The 16,794-nt window shown below is 42.4% G+C and overlaps 1 protein-coding gene across 8 annotated transcripts in view; it reads right to left on the minus strand.

Annotated features, from left to right (window-relative positions):
- LOC6536321 (maternal protein pumilio) overlaps nt 1-16,794 on the minus strand; it is a 177,995-nt gene that overhangs the window by 13,819 nt on the left and 147,382 nt on the right. For 7 of the 8 annotated variants that reach the window (XM_002096869.4, XM_015192177.3, XM_015192181.3 and 4 more), the window contains one exon: nt 39-503. In XM_002096869.4, coding sequence (XP_002096905.2) covers nt 39-503 — 465 coding nt within the window. Of the gene's footprint in view, nt 1-38; nt 504-12,043; nt 12,092-16,794 lie in introns of all 8 variants that reach the window. The other variant, XM_039376763.2, reaches the window with a different exon arrangement.

Raw genomic sequence — 16,794 nt, forward strand, 5'->3', positions numbered from 1 at the left:
TGCGCTATATGGGCTTCATATATGTATGTATATCTCACCTGATACGGCTGATTCTCGGCACCCTGCTGCGAGGGGGTGAGGGGGCGGCGCGGCTGCGTTCCCTGTTGCGGAATCAGATTGCTGGGGTACATGCCCCAGGGCGCTACTCCGTAGTACTGCGGCATCTGGGCGGCGGCAATCATGCCCATATACGGGGCAGCCTCCTGGCCCGGATTGATGACGTAGGGCGTGGCCTGTTGGGCGGCATAGGCCGCATTTTGCGCCTGCTGGGCGGCCAAGAATTGTTGCGACGCGGCCGCCATGTGCATCTGTTGCTGCTGCTGCTGCTGTTGCTGCTGCTGCTGTTGCTGCTGCGACTGCTGCAGCGATCCGTTGGGAACGGGTGGTGCGCCCACAGCTGCCGCAGCACTCGCTGCCGATGTGGCAGCTGCTGCGGCTGCTGCTGCGGCCGCTGCATTTGTGGCAACTGCTGCAAGGCCCGGATTCTGCGAGCGAAACAGTTGCTGCGGGGCGAAAAGAAATGAGAAGCAGGTTAGTTATCGGCTCATTGGTTTAATTGCAGTCACGCTGAGGGTTGGTAGTCCTCAGGGAGTAAGTACCTAGAGTTGCATTAATGACACAGTAGGATTTTAAACGCCTAAGGATTCATTCGTCTGTCTTTCATAAAATCTCGCGGATTTATCGCAGAGAAGTATTACATTTTCTGTAGCTATTTCCTGGAATAACTCATTTAGGCTTATGGTAAAATCTAGCTTAATGGGTCGCAACATATGGCGTTAAGTCGTGATTATCAGTCATATCAAGTAACCGCCCCGTTGCCACAAGCTTACTCTCGTTCGCAATACATACGAGTATGCACATAACCAGATGGCATCCGCTCGTGTTGTTCTAGCAGAACATACACACGTGCACCGGTAACATGATAAAGTGTTTTCAATTGGAAAATTAAATCAAATCCAATCAAATCAGCATGAGGAATGCAGAAAAGCGAGTGAAATAACAAGGAGCTAAAACGGGAAAAACGCATGACTGCGTGTTGTGTTACTTGTTTTATTTTCCCAGTGCTCAACATGTCCTCCTTTATTTTTCTCCTATTTTATGCCTTCTCTTTGGCCATGTGGATATATCATCACCAGGAGCAACAGCCACTCAGGCATTACAGAAAAAAGCACTGGAAACTAGATGCATAAATTGCCTTGTTGAAGGTAAACCGGATCTGAAGCTCATTTGAGCTGTGTGCTTGATGCTGATTAATTCGTTATGTACTTAACAATTAAATTTATGGTGAATATAGGAATTTGCCTTCTAGTTATACTCGTGTATACTTGTACTGCCCCGCTTTCCACACATTTCCCATCCACTTTGATGTAGTCGAGGCATTAGTGCCTTTTCCTCTGGAATCCAACGTATTCGGAGTATCCCCTCAGGAAAGTCAGTTTGAGACTGTTGTGCAAAAGGCATAAATTTGCAGTCCCCTTTCGGACGCACCTGGAGTCGTAGCCGAGCATAAGGATATGTGCATAATGGCTTCAATGACTGTGCTTCAATGACTCTGCCACGCCCCCTCCAAAGACAGTGCTCCCCGATGGAGTCTCATGTCGATTGCTTACATGGCGAATTGAAGGGGAAAAGCAAAGCGAATCTTTTGCTGCTGCTGCGAAACCAACTGGGATGACATTAACATTAAGGCGAGTGGGAAGCAGGAATAAATGTGAATTATTGATGAATGGTGCAGGGCAACAGTGAAAATAAAACCAAACAAAAAGGGCAAATAAAACTGAAACGTGGCTGAAACGTGGAATGAAGATGGCAAAGTAAAATAATAATAACACGCAAAACTTTTCGAAAACAACAGGGCCAAGCTCTTCCACGCCGAAATGTGAAAATGTGGAAATGTGGCGAAGGCGATAAAAAGCAAATATCGTGGCCTGCATACTTTTGGGCGCGTGATGCGTGAACTCAGCACTCGGCACTCAGGACTCACGATTCAGGACTCGTAGGACTCGGGGAGAGTCCTGCGACTCGGTGCGGCCCACGAGCATGAAATAATAATCAGAAGCCAAATAAGTGTTGAAATCTGAGCCATCGGTTGCCATGGCCCCCAAAGTCCTCGTCCCAGCCTCGCCAACAACTGCTTCTCCCCAGTTCCTCTTCCTTTACGATTATTAAAACGAAATTGAAAACAAAGGGAAAGTGCTGGAGAAGTGAAACTGGAGAAGGGACGAGAGCTGAGCGGAGCGGTGAGGGGAACTTATGTAATTTCACGCCCGTAAAGTATGCAATGCTTTGATTTAGTTGCCAAGTGATGTAAGTGCCGCTCCAATAAGATTCCTTTTTTTTCCCCCGAGAGCACTGAAGGAAAAACCTTTTCCTTCTTCAAAAGCAGAAGCATATTATATGATACGTTTTAGAAAGTCAGTAGCATCTGTACTTTCCTGAATGTTTCTGCTCTTTCTTCTTTCTTTAATTCCAAACTCGTTATAAAACTGCCTGGAATGCGTCTTTAATGGCCACATAAGCTTGCATACCCGCCACCCGCTGCAATATCCAGTGATTTATGCAAATGGCCGGGTCAGTGGCAAATTTACGATCCGCACATGACACACTCGAGTTATTGTCCTTAGGCTAACATTACTCAGGACATGGGAATTAAGGGTATTATGGCGCAAGGATTGGTAGTTCCAGAGCAGATTGGCAACAAGTGAAGCGCTGCCAGCCAGCGGCAAAATTATGGAAAAATGTTTGCCCAACTTTCCCGGTGTCGTGTGGCTCCCTTTTCGCATTCTCTGGCATTTCAGTGTTTCAGTATTCCAGTATGGCCCACAACTCGCGTTTTTTCACAATTCCCTTCCACTTATTTCGGTTCTCTGGCATTCCGAACCCTGCGCCCTGACATTTTTATTTCATTTCATTTGCACATTACTGTGCGGGGGGAAGCGTGCTTAATAAGCTCCCTGGTGTGCAATTTTCAGCGCTCGACTCGTAATGGAAATTATAGCTGATGTCATACACAGGGGAGCTGCCCCGAGTGGGACGCCCCACCACTGCTCTCACTATCTGCACTGAGAAAAAGGCAATCGTTCTTCATAATAAATGTACATGGCATTAATTACAGAATTTACTATCTATAATAATCAAACACAACCTAAAGAGCTTGCATTTTCGTGAATTCTCTTCAGTATTGGCACAATTATCACCGTGTATTTCTGGTTCTGGTTGTGGTTCTGTTTCAGTTCTGTGACGCCCTTCGAGTGAAAGTGAGTCAACTAACTGTGGCAACATGCCCGCCCACCCGGACCAGCGCCACCCAACTTGTTGCAAGTGGGTCGCCAGGAGTTGGCAGGAGTTCGGTGGAGTTGAGTGGGTGGTGGCAGCTCTTAATGTTGCCTCCGGCATTTGCCTGAGTGGATTAGTTAGTTGGGAGTAAGCAGCAACAGCAGCAGCAGGTGGGGCGCACTCAGCTAGTTGATTTATAATTATGGCCAGGCAACGAAATAAAGGGAAAAAAGCGGCAGGAAAACAGCAGTGGCAACAGCAGAAACAGCAAAAACAGCAAAAACAGCAGAAAGGCAAACAAAACGCTCGAGGACCAGGCCAAAACTGCCTGGCTAACTGCCTACCTCACCTTGTCTGCGGAAAAGCCGGAAAGTTTCAAGTGGCATATACACAAAGTTGTTCGGCTTGATTTGCTGCAATTGGTGGGTTTTTCTGCTTCTGTTTCTATTTTCTGCTTCGGGTTTTCCCCATTTTCCGCTTTCCACCAGTTGACATAGTTTTTTGTTGTTCCGTGTGACGTGAATAATCTCAAGTTGGCTTCAGCAGTTGGTCAAATTATTTCGAATTAGTTTTCACATTTTTCCCCGGAAGTTTGGGTTCGGATAAATAAAGTTTTATTAAATTTGATTGAAATATTAATAGTTCAATCATTGCATTGGAGAAAAGATTGGTTTTCCAGTCTCTTGAAAAGATCTGCGTGTCTGCCATAAACAAAGTATATTAAATTGGATTCCCTTTTCACTTTGAACAAAAAGTGCAGATTGTCCTTTTCTGTTTCTATTGAGCGATTGAAACTCTACTTGGCCACTTGATTTAATTTCCTCTTTTTTTCCAATTTCCTGTGCTCAGCTTGAACTTCTTACTAGCTCACTTTCCCCCAGCTGCTGACTCGAGATGCGATGACTGTCATTACTCACGCTCAATGTCTCCGTTTGGGTGGAAGGACTACGAACTACGCGTTCGTCCTTTTTGCAGGACACTCATGAGTTGGCAGCTACTTCAGCTGAGTTGCTGCGCTTTAATTAAATATCAATTACGCAGCCAACCCTCCGTGGAACCCTCAGTGTCCTGGCTCAAGCTGAAAGGCAATCAATTAAGTGCGCTCCTCGAGGAAGTGTCCATTTTCTTACCCCCACACCCCCAATTCACCCAAAAGACCCCACCGCTTTTCATTTCACCCATCTGCATAGCCGAGCAGAATGAGTGCAATTCAAATATTTGTAGTCTGTGCTAAGGCGCAATAAAAACAGAACGCAAATTGAATATGAATGATGGTGAATGGTGAATGGAGGAGCGGTTTAGCTTGACGTGCTAGCTGGTGGGGCAGCCCTTCGCTAATGAAAGGATAGCTAGTTGGGGGGACACTTTAGGGGAGGCAAAAGAAAGGGGTGGTGGGGTGGAGTGGGTAACTGGGGTGTTTGGGTGTTTGGGTGACCCTCGTGGGTACTCCTGCACAAACGACTTGTAAACAAAATTAATGCCACAAACAAACATTAGCGCACTTTCGGCGTGTTCTGTTCGCGTTGTGTGGCTCATTAGGCAATCACCCAGCAGTGGAAACGAGTGGGTGGGAAAATCGTTGGGGAAAAGCTCTAATAAACACAGAGAGAGTGTGAGAGAGGGTGGGAGGGGAGTTGGATCCAAAAGAGTGGCCAGCTTGCTGACCATTAAAGCGAATTACTTAATGACCGCACACGCGTGTGCTTTTGATGCCTACTTTTAGGCTCGGGACACACCCACATCTACACTGGGAGAAACGTATCTGAGTTGTTATTTACATCTCAGATTTGACCTTGAGCCAAAATAAGTAACTAAATCGAATGTAACAAATGATAAATGACTTTAAATTGTCTATACCTGATCAACGTCTTTGAGGACATTCATTGTACTTTTCTAGTTTTTAACAGTGCACACTTTGACTTTCTTCAATTTGAGTTTCAGCTTTCTTTTTGTGCTGCTGTGTGCGTGATTGCTGTTTGTATATTGCTTTTTAATTTTCCTCGTTACTCGCAATTTCCAGCTGAAACGTGAGCCACAAAAGCAAAGGCAGTGGAAAAGGCGGAAAACGAAAATGGTGGGTAAATTGCAGGGAGGGGAAAAGGAGAAAGGTGGGGCAGAGTCGACAACATTGTAGTTTCTATTTACGCCTCAACTTTGCCACATATTTCATAAGTTTTGTTAAACTTTCCTGCCGCCTTTTCTTTATTTTCCTTCCCTTGCAACCTTGCAGGAATTACGTATTTGCCCCCATTTTCCGGCTCCCTATTTTTCTTTGGTTCCACCCATAAATTCCAGCCACTCAAGGACATCGGACCGTGAAAGGAGTAATGAAAAATGGGTTAAGCTGGCTTACGTTCCTTTACTCAATAATGAAAAGTTCAACATTCGATGACAAACTTCTGGGCGAACTTTGGGAAACTATAGAAGGGGAACTAGTTTCACAAAACTGTGGCCATCCAGAAAGCCATTGCAGTTTTTAACGCTTTTATTAAATCTCAAGCTATCAACACAACAGCTAAAGTAACAAAAAAAATCAATTTAAGGCATTAAAACTCTCGATTAAGGTTAAGTTGTCTTCTTGGCCTCATTCACTATGCATAAGTAGGATTTCGGGGCCATTTCATTCCCCTACCGCAGAACTGGATTGTGTAAAATCCGAACCACTAAAGAACCCGCCAACCACCGAAATTCGCTCCATTTCCTCGCTCTCCCTGCCAGTGTTATTTTATTAATGAAATTACGCCATTTCCTTTTTACGTTTGCCCCGAGACTTCGGGGTTCACTTTGCATTCGCCTTATTTAATGATGACGCAGAGATGTGGAAATGTGGAAAGCGGCAGTGAATGTTCGGCAAATGTGACCTTAATTTGTGCAGCGGTTAGTACAATGTTGATATATGGATTGGAATACAGTGTGGTAGTCTTCATTTACATGAGGAGCACATTTAAAGTAAATTATTGCCAAATGCCGTAGGACAAACGCTCGATAGCCGCAGTGGTGTGGGGGCTCAAAGGATGCTGCCAATTACCACAAAGGGAAGCCCCTTCATATTCACCCCTCTCCCTCTGCATTACTCATCCCCCCTCATCATCAAACGAATCGGACGGACATAAAAATATCTGAGGCAAATGAAGCCATAAATGCGCAATCACGGAATTACATGGAAATGTGAAATGTGAAGGGCGGCAGAAGTCAATGTTCCCCGCTGCCAGCCAAAGTGTTTATTTATGCAGTTTTTATTTCAGCAAGTTTCCACTTCTCGCCGGTCAAGCATTGCGCATACGCAACGTTGTGCGAAGGAACTTTGAACTTTGCCCGCCGCCGTTCTTCGTTCGTCGTTCGGCGTCAAGTTTAATTGCCTTGCAAATTGCCAAGGGAATAAAACCATGCAGATCCCTTTGAATTTCATAACAAATTGCTGCAAATTGAAGCGAGTTCTTTCGCTTTTCTTCTCCATTGTCTTGCGCCAGCAGTGGAAAAGTTCGACTTGCTGGCCGGAAAACCGCCGCCCATTAAAACTATTTGCCGTAACAAACAAGACCAGCTGGCAAGACAACAAAAACAAAAAACAAAAAAAAGCGAGAAGAAATTTCTTGTGAGCGGCAAACATTTTTGGGTGGCTGTGGGTGGTTGTGGGTGGCATGCGGTGGTTTTACAGCAGCCAACTTTGATTGTCTGGCCAGCTTTGTTGCATTCTTTGGGGGCGCACACAACTATTTGCTCAACTATTAGAAAGTCAATTAGGTTTTTTTTCACGCCCTCCCTATTCGAGAGATTTCAAATTTGAAGCACACTTTTAGAAAAGCTGTACGCTTTTTTTTTGGAGCTTCCTGGCTTATTGAATTAAACCATTGCTTGGGGACACGAATGCACGTAATTTCAATTAAAATTTGGCATTCGTAGAAGCCACCCACACATTTGCGAGTGACAGTCACCTGCAATTCGAGCATTTTCCGCGGCTTTTCCAGCCCAATTGTCCCGTTTGACAATTGCTTTTTGATGGCGGCGAAAATTGCGCTGACAGCATTTCAACCGAAAAAATAGAGTTTGGCGAGAAACTGATGGTAAGGTGAAAATGTGGAGATGGCCAATAAATTGGACCGTTCCAGAAATGCCAGGCACAAACAGAAAAGAGGCTTGAATATAAAGTCAGAGTTTAATTATAGAGTCTCAATTAATTTGGGGCATTTGTGTTTTTATTTGGCTGGAGCAGGTGCTCACATTTAAAACCGATTTTATTAAAGTTTAAACAGCAAAATGCGCCATACAGTCTGATAGCTAAACTACGAGGTTCCAAATAATCTCCTAATTAAACGTTTCGGTACGCAAGCTTTAATTGTCTTCCTGCTGTCATATTACACCACACTTACATATTTGCTCTTGACTCGGCAGAAAGCCACTTCGATTGGCCTAATTCTCTTCTCGATTCATTTGCTCACTTCCCGAATACGTGACTTCCCCGGGATCCACACTTCATCGCCTGGCAATACTTCCTCTGCGGACTCCACAAAACTGCTATTAATTGACAGGAATGCCTTCATGCTGGCCTTTCCATTCCTTTCGCTGCTTTCTGCCTTGGCCAAGAGCATTGGGGCCAATATTCTTTTTGGTTATGATTGCTACGTGCTCGGCGTCTTAAATTCAATTTCATGCCCGACTTGCCTCTCAAATTAACTGAAAATCATTAATTGCTAAGCAAACCAACAATCGGTATTTGGATGGCGTACCGTACTTTAGAGTACCGATAAGAGGGGAATTGAGTGGGGTACACAGTACTTGTCTGCTCGTCCTTGTTTGCTTTTGCCTTCGGTGTTGCTGCCTGCTGCTAATTGCCGGTAAATTAGTTTCTATTTGCAAATTAAATAACCCACACCAGGTGTACAAACTGTCAAACTCTTTGATTGACCGACCGACCGCCCCCGTGTCTGCTGCATTTTCAAATTGAATTTCCATTTCAGTGGCCATTTTCCCAGTGGCCGTCGCAAAACTGCTTAAAGTTCCGCATTAAGCTGATGGTTCCCTCGACGGCAGGAGCGGCGTGTGTCCTCCCGTGAAAATGTAAACAGAAAGCATGCGGAAAAAGCGCAAGTAACACGGCCACGCCCCCTCTGGCTGCCTATGCCGCCTTCATTTCCTCAATTCTGGCTCCTTGTGTGTGGGGGAAAAAATCGATAGCCTGATTTTCAACGGCGAAAAGCAAACAAAAGACAAACTCACACACACACCGCAAACACACTCACACACATGGTGATCAGGACGAAGGAGGGAGCAGCACTTTCTGTCTTGACCGCCTCGTCCCTTGTCCTTCTGGCCGCCTCTTGTTTTCCAGTGTGTTTGAACTAGACGACGGCCACAAAAGTAGGCAACGTTTTGCTCGCATTCGCAACTACAGAGCAACAGAAAATGGCAGATTTCAAAAGACATAATAAGTGCCAGCCGCATGTAATGTCCTCTTCAAGTGTATTTAAGTAACCTAGTTCCTTATACATTTCGTTAAAACAGCATTATTTGCTCTGTAACTTTAATACATTCATAAACTAGTTGTTAAGCTAGCTGTATAACATGTATTATTATTTTTAGCTATCCACTTTAGTGTTTTTCTATTTTTCCATAGAATATTTGTAAACTTTCTTTATATTTTTTCGGTGCAGCTGCCCTGCACCCTGCCACATCATACAATTTTAATGTGTGCCCTGGCGGTCTTTAGGATTCCAGCCCTGTCTAGGACATAATGAGTGAGCTGGCAGTTGCATTTCCCTCGACCGCAGCCCCCTGCCCCATCACCTCCTCTTGAATGCCATTTTGCGGGCGTGTTGTCGTCTATAGGCGGGGAATTTCGCATTTAGAAAAGCGTACGAAGACCATGAGAAAAATTCATGAGAATGGCCCGAAGGAATGGAGGAAAGGCGCGCGGGGCAAGGGAGGTCACAGCTAAATGAAATTAAGCTGCCATATGTGGTGGCACAATGGCTGAGGTCCTTTCCTTTCCTTCCCTTTCGTTTCGTTTCCTCTCCATGTGGGTACTTTTTCAGAAAAAAATAACACTAAACACAAGCTACTGTGGGTGACTACGACACAAAGTGCTTGCAGATACAAATTTAATGCTGGTCTGCGAAGGCTTTAAGTTTACTTTGTATATATATATTGGAATATATGTTTTAGGAGCGAAACAAGTACATTTCGTTGAATTAACTTCAATTTCTCCTACGTTCAGCAACTTCAGTGCATCATGATGTGAAATCGATTACGTGAATAACTAACTGAATCCACCAACCTTTCCATCCCCTCAAATTGCTCGAATGTGCAGGTGTTTGCCCATATACGATAGTGACAGACACCTAATGAATTATTGGTTATTTCTGTCCCCATTTTATTTCCTAATCACAGGCAACCTCAGCGCCCCAACTCCCCTGATTTCTCTGTTTCCCTGTTTGTTTTCGGGCCACTCATAAAAACCAAACAAAAAACCAAAAATGAACGCATTTCAATATTCATTGATTTTCTGTCACTTTATCGTAGGGCAGTCATTTCTTCGGAGGTTTACTAACGAGACAGGCTGCCAGTAGAAGTGCCCACGAAATACATATACCCTCCACCGCACTATTAATGCCAGATACGTATCAAACATAAATCAACATGAAACTACTGCTCATAAAGCCCACAGAAAGGTTGCCATCAAAGGGAAATTCTCATTGGCACCCCACTGGTTTTTTGAAAACAACACTTTTCCAAGTGTTGGGATGTATTTAAAGGCAATTTATGACTTTCTTTTACTTCTCTTTTCATTTGAGTTTTCTTTTTGGGCAGCAAACTTTGGCTCGGCTTCTCCTTTTTTTTTTATCACACCCGAGGAAAAGCAGGTGAAAATGTCAACGACAATTGCCACCGCCAGGTGGCGCTGCTGCAGGTGAGGAAATAACAACAGCACCAACAACAACAACAAGAGCAATAACAGTAGCAACATCAACAACATTTGCATAAATTTCGAGCACCGTTTGGTGGGAAAAGTTTTCGCTGAAAGTGATTTACACGCCCATGGGGTAGTGGGTGCCATTTTCCCACACCCCCCTCCCCACTCCCCCCGCGGAGGGAAATTTTCTTGGCCCCAAGCTCAGGCTTTTCCACCGTTTGTTCCTTAAGTTCAGTTTAACTTTGCAATAAACTTTTGTCACGCCCCTCATCCTCTTGGCCCCGCCCACTTTCGGCAGGTTTCTGTTTTCATTTTTTTTGTTGTTTTCTGTTTTATTTTTATTAACCACATTAGTTGATTTTTGTCACGCGAAAAGTTGCCTCGCTGAAATGTGATTTATGGAAATTTTTCCTTCACACTTGCGCTGCTTTGTAGTTTAGCCACCCGCTTTTTCTCGCAGTGTCTTGCATATTTTAACAGTTTATTTATTTAGCGTCAAGACCAACTCCCGTTTATACATGCATAATATGGGTATTTTCTCCTGATTCTTTTTTATGGGGCCAGCAAAAGCATTTAGTTATTGTAATTTGCGTTGATTTGGTGGTTGCTGCCCCATTGGGTGGTTTTTTTCTTTATTTTGTGGGTGGTGCGTTTGGGTTAGGTGTGCGTGAGCTTGATTTAATGACCTCGGGCGTTTTTATTTATTCACTTCGCTGGAATTTTGTCAACAATTTGTTTGATTTGATTGCTTGGCTAATGGGGAAGAAAACAAAGACATGGGCACAAAGGTGCCCTTTAAGAATGTTTATTTTCTTAATATGGAAACTGATTTTTAAACAAAGAGACATCAGCTGTAATAAGCATTTGAATAATTTAGCGTATGATTGGCCAGTGATTGTGAATCCTTTGCCATAACGATACAATCTGCAAACCAGTTTTAAAGATCTTAAACAACATTTATCCCCCAAGCGATTACAGTTTCCCATACTCAGACAGACATCGATAAAGCTAAAGGACTTTGCCGCCTTATCCACTTACAACTTTTGGCCCACACATACCAACACACACACACACACAAGTGCAAATGCCCAGTGAATGTCATAAACTTTGATTTCCTTTTATTGCCTCACACACCCACACCGTTACACACCAGCACACACAAAAAACGGACCTCTTCGTGGTGGCTAATCCAAAATGGCTGCCATAACAGAAATCGGAGAGCTTTCAGAGTTTTTAGCTGAAATTTTTATGAGACCGCAACACGCACCCGTGCAACAAAAAACAAGCAACTGAAACTGAAACTGAAACGGAGTAGAACAACTAAAATCCGACTGCTGTGGCGACTGCTGTTTAATTTGTAAAAATCTATATATACTCGTACATACATATAGAAATGTGCACAATGTAACATGGAGTTAGCACAATCCATTTGGGCTGTGAATGTCATTTCTTCTACTGGTTGGTAACTTGAAAAATGTTTCGAATGTTGCATGTTTTGCCGGGGCGAAGTAGTTAGCATTTCTTTGGATTTACTTATTTTTAGTTTCGCATTCGCATTAAATGCCATGCATTGGCCAACGATGGCATTTCCATGTTGATTCAGAATGCCAGCAGAATGCTGCATGATTTGTGGTGGTGGCAACCCTGCCACTCCTGGGCAACCCAGGCAGCCTAACAGATTGTAACGGGCTTTTTATGGATCTGCGGCATTTTTCGGCTTTAGCCATTTCATTGTTTATTTGTCCCCCACTCACACACACACACAAGCTGCAAAGCTTGTTAAATTTTTCATTTATCAAGCGAAACGAGAAATGTTATTTTTATTCCTATGTATTCAATGCAACTCTGGGTACTTACAACACTTTGCTGTATAGTTTCAGGGGATTTTGAATGGCCGAAACTTACCTAAAAAGAGAAAGCAAGAAAAATATCGCATTAATATGGGATTTACGGGATAAATAGTAGATTAAACTATTGAATGTTAGCATCAATGCATTAAAAGAATAATATGTTTAATAACATAAAACCGTCTAAAACAATAGCAATAATTCCACATTCAGTTACAGTACCCGATTACCAACTAATGCGCACAAATTTCCAACTAATTCCAGCGCAAATCATTTGATTACAAATAAAACTTGAGCTGGGACAAATTGATTTATCAATCATGGCATCGTACAACGCCCTCTCTAACCCCACAATAATAATCGTATGCAAATTATGATGCGCTTAATTTGGGATCACGGGACCTTCTCCCCCTCCCCCTCTCTTTGGCTATGCTCCCCAGATAATTGGCAAAGTTTGAACTTTAATTAAAATTGAAAATTGTGTTGCTATTTCTGAATCTGAAAGCCCGTCTGGGTTGGGCTCTATGCCATTCCATGCCAGACCAGACCAGACCAGACCAGACCAGACCAGACCATTCCATACCAGACTAACCTGGCCCGGAGGCAGAACAGCTGCGATAACGTGTGGAATGGCTTTTGCGGGGGAAAAGGCGGAATTGTTTTCGGATTTGTGCAAATGTTTTGTCACTGTGCTAAATACAAACTTCAATTAGTTTGCCCGGTGGTTCTCGGCTCACTCAGATTTAGTTGGGCTTACACTGATTTTCCCCCCCGAACCGAAAGCCAGAACAGAAACAGCACGGAAACGGTCGAAACCAGCATATTTCAGGCTAAAATCGTTTGGCATATTGACAGGCGCATAATTAACACTATTATCAGCACATGCACAAAGAGATATGGCGTTGAGTGCTGCAACATTTCCACAAATTGTTGCTGGCCAAATATATATTTTGCTGGCCATTAAACTTTGGCCAGGCAAAGGTTTCGATTGCCATTTCTGTCATAATATAGGCAGGGAATTACATATATGTATAGCAGTACATCCAATTGCTTAGCAGAATTGGTTTATGCATTATTAATTAAATCCTTAGCGTATACGTCACCATCGAAAGAAATGGTACAAATCTAATTTCCTGCTTTCAAGTGAAAGTAAAAGTAATCACTTGAGCAAACAATTTTCTCAACGTTTCGGTTCGCTGATAGTTCGTGTTGAACCAAAACTGAGAAAGTAAACTAGGAAAATTAGGAAAAAAGAAAAAGTTAACTTATTATTTCTGTACGCTATGCTTTAATTTGCAATGTTTCACGCTTCGTAGCCGAGAAAATTGTGCGTAAAAACTGACAAAGAAATATAATTGGGAAAAATACGAAATAATATAATTGGAATAAGTCTTCATAATTTGGCTTCAAGGTTGATGATAAATAGTTAAGTACTTTATAAATTGTAGTATGAAAGATTTAAAGCTGATGTCTTGTGTAGTTTAAAAAACGGCACTCATTTCCTGGCACTAAATGTAAATTGTCTCGCTTATCGCTGACATATTTGCCCAACATTTAAAATGACAATCGAAATAAATACGAAAAAAATCGGGAAAGATCCTTTTTATCGGGTTTATTAACACAAGCCCTAAAACCAATATAACGCCCCTCGATTTGCCGCATTTAAATTACTACAGATTGTAGTTGCGGTCGTGTTTGTGAATACAATCAAATTACATTTACATTAGCGAGCACTTTTTTCCGCGTGTTTGGCAAAATGCATATTAAATATTTAATTAGTTGCACTGAAATTGATTGCATTAGTCGCTGTTCAATGCGGCAAAAATGTGCTTTATTGTTAATGAACTTTGTAAACTTTTCAGCTGCTCTGCGGGTTAGCTGGATGTTTGAAAATGTTGGAAAATTGCTAGAGTTCCGAGGAAGTTGCCAAAAGGACGGCAAATGTCATTGCCAGAGTAGTAATCAATATGTGTGGGTGGGCTATAAATTATACCTTATAAATGCCAAATAAATGGCAAACAATGCCAAAATGTAAAATAAATCATGATTTAGCTGAAATTGGGTCCAAGTTGCCTTTCACCATGACTTCATTGTATTTTATCTAAATGTTTATTTGGCCATCAATTAGTTTCTCTTATAAATATTTATTCCCTCTGATAGTTTACCTAATTTGAAAAATGCAGTAAGCAAGCTTACCAGCGAAGAGATATCCAATTAACTCTCTGAGTTCAACAAAAAAAGTGAAAATAATTTAAGAAGCAAAACCTCGGTTGAATGAGTTGTTTGAAGCGGAAAACCTGTGACCAGAATAAAAGACCGGAAATGAAAACGGCAGCAAAGAAGCACATAATGCCACTTAATTAGCGAACATACCATACACACACACACACACACACACAATCACACACACGTACACACAAGGGCAAACACATGCTTAATGCACATTAAGTCCCGAAATAAAGTAAAAGAAAGGGTTGAAATAAAGGGAGAAGCACGTGAAATCGAGCGCAGAAAAATTCGCCGCAAATCAAGAGCAGCGAAAAAGTCAAGAAAAATTAAAAACTGGCACACAGACTGCGGAAAAGCGAGAGGGATAAAGTGGCAGTACGAGATGGCGAATGTGGGTCAACTACTGCGTTACCCATTATCCACACACACACACACTCGCAGTCGGCTTTAATGTCATTTGCATTTTTTCCATTGCCTAGCCAAATGGGCAGAGCGTACGAGTATGCTGAATTTATTCCCTCCTTTTACTTGATTTAATTGTGCATAAATATTTCCCCATTGCTTCTGCATGCAAATTAGGAGGGGCAATAAGAAAAAAACGTAGGACACACATTGATGTGATGGAAAAACTCACATCTGCCCGTGTGTATCTGTCAAATGCAGTTGGAGTTTTCATTGTATAGCAAGTGTCTTGGCAGGAAATAGACAATCTAAGTCCCTTCCGGAAAAATGCAAATACAGAAATTAAATGGGGCGAAATAATTACATCTCATTTCAATGATTATTAAATGTGCGCACGAGTTAAACACAAATAAATAGCTTTAAGTACAAGCTTCTTTTTAATAGTTTGGCATTCAGTTTCCAGTTAGTAGCTCTGTAAGCTGAAATTTTTATTTTGAAACAGTTCATATGCTTAAATTTAGAATTGGAAATCTGTACCTATATATACTGTAGCATGAAACCAATATATGCCTAGGGCCACGTTTTTCTAACCTCCAAGCCAAAAAAGTGTGCTACAATTAATGGCTGTGGGACAACGAAAATAAAAGCGTCCAGCCTTCTATGGCAGCCCCTCACTTTTACCCTCTGATGCAATGCAATAGAGTAGCAAATTAAATGCAGTGACAAATTACACAAATTGCAAGTGCAACTGCAACTGCATCGGGAATTGCACTCTAAATTCGAAACTGCCAAATGCTGCAATTGCAGCAAATTGCAAATGCATTTTAATTGCAATTCGCATCGTTTGCCACTGCAACAATTTACATTCCCAAATAGTTTATTCTTTTTGTTATTGCTCGCCAGATCGAAAAACTAAAAATGAAAACAAAACTAAATGGTAATTTAAAGTTAAATGTTGCAATTGCAACTTTTCTATATCACACACCCCCAATACCCCCGAATTCGGCTGGCCGAGACTAACGAGCAACATTGTTGTTGATGACAATGATTAGATGCGATAATGCAAATGAGTCAACAACTACGTCTCGTAGTCCTTGGCTCCTTCTGATCCTTCTGCTGATGATGCTGATGGTGATGAGGCTTCTGCGGCAGCCATCGCCAAAGAAATTTGCATTTTTAATACATGTCCTACAGAAACAATTAAGTTCAGGATATTAGAACAAAGATTTTACTATCAAGCTATTGTATTTGCTTCTATATTTGTTCAATAATTGCCGAAAAATCTGGCAATACCTATTGCCGCGTTTAGATTTCCGCATTTGTCACGTATACGTAGTGTAGTACCAGGAAATTGATTGGAGTTGCTCAAATATATTCTCAGTTTGGCAGTGTTATTATTATTCTGACCGCAACTGTACACAATGAGATTTATATACGTGTGCATGCACAGGATCTCTACGTGTGGGCGTGTCGGATGGGGGCGTTCACAACAATGACAGCGATGACGTTGTTTGGGCCAAAAGCCGGCAAAAGGGAACATCGCTGATGACGTGTGGTTGTCATTAGAGGATGCCACAATTGCTGTTGTTGCTGACGCTGATGTTGATGCTGTTGTTGCTCGGCCCCCTACCTAATATCCCCCCACTACCCCCCAATGGTCCATCCATCCCGCCATACCTCCATACCCCCGACCATGTTTTGCATGGCTATCACTGTCGCTTCTACTGCTACTGCCGCCCAGTGTTGTTCTCCGTTGACAAAATGCCGACCACACTGACCAAAAATGCATACAACATGCTACAAAGGACCTAAAGGACGCGATCCGGGGGCTTGGATCTAGCTGTCGCTTTAAAACCTTTGTTTGGGCATTCATTTTTGACTTTCGACTGGGCTTTAAGTTCGAATTAGTGCAAGTTCAGTAGACCTAATACTTAAACATAATGAGTATTAATGAGGACATTTTTTAAATGCATCTAATGCTCTCCAATTACTAACCATAAAAATCATTAAAACAAAGGGCTTAAATTTCCACTTTTCCCCTATTTTCTGCTGCCAAATTATGTGCAGGCTGTTGCATAAAATGCTAATTTTTTAGACACTATATGGGTTAGGTTTTGCTGGCCTTTCATT

Source organism: Drosophila yakuba, chromosome 3R (genome assembly GCF_016746365.2).
Source record: "Drosophila yakuba strain Tai18E2 chromosome 3R, Prin_Dyak_Tai18E2_2.1, whole genome shotgun sequence".
NCBI classification, from domain to species: Eukaryota; Metazoa; Arthropoda; class Insecta; order Diptera; family Drosophilidae; genus Drosophila; species Drosophila yakuba.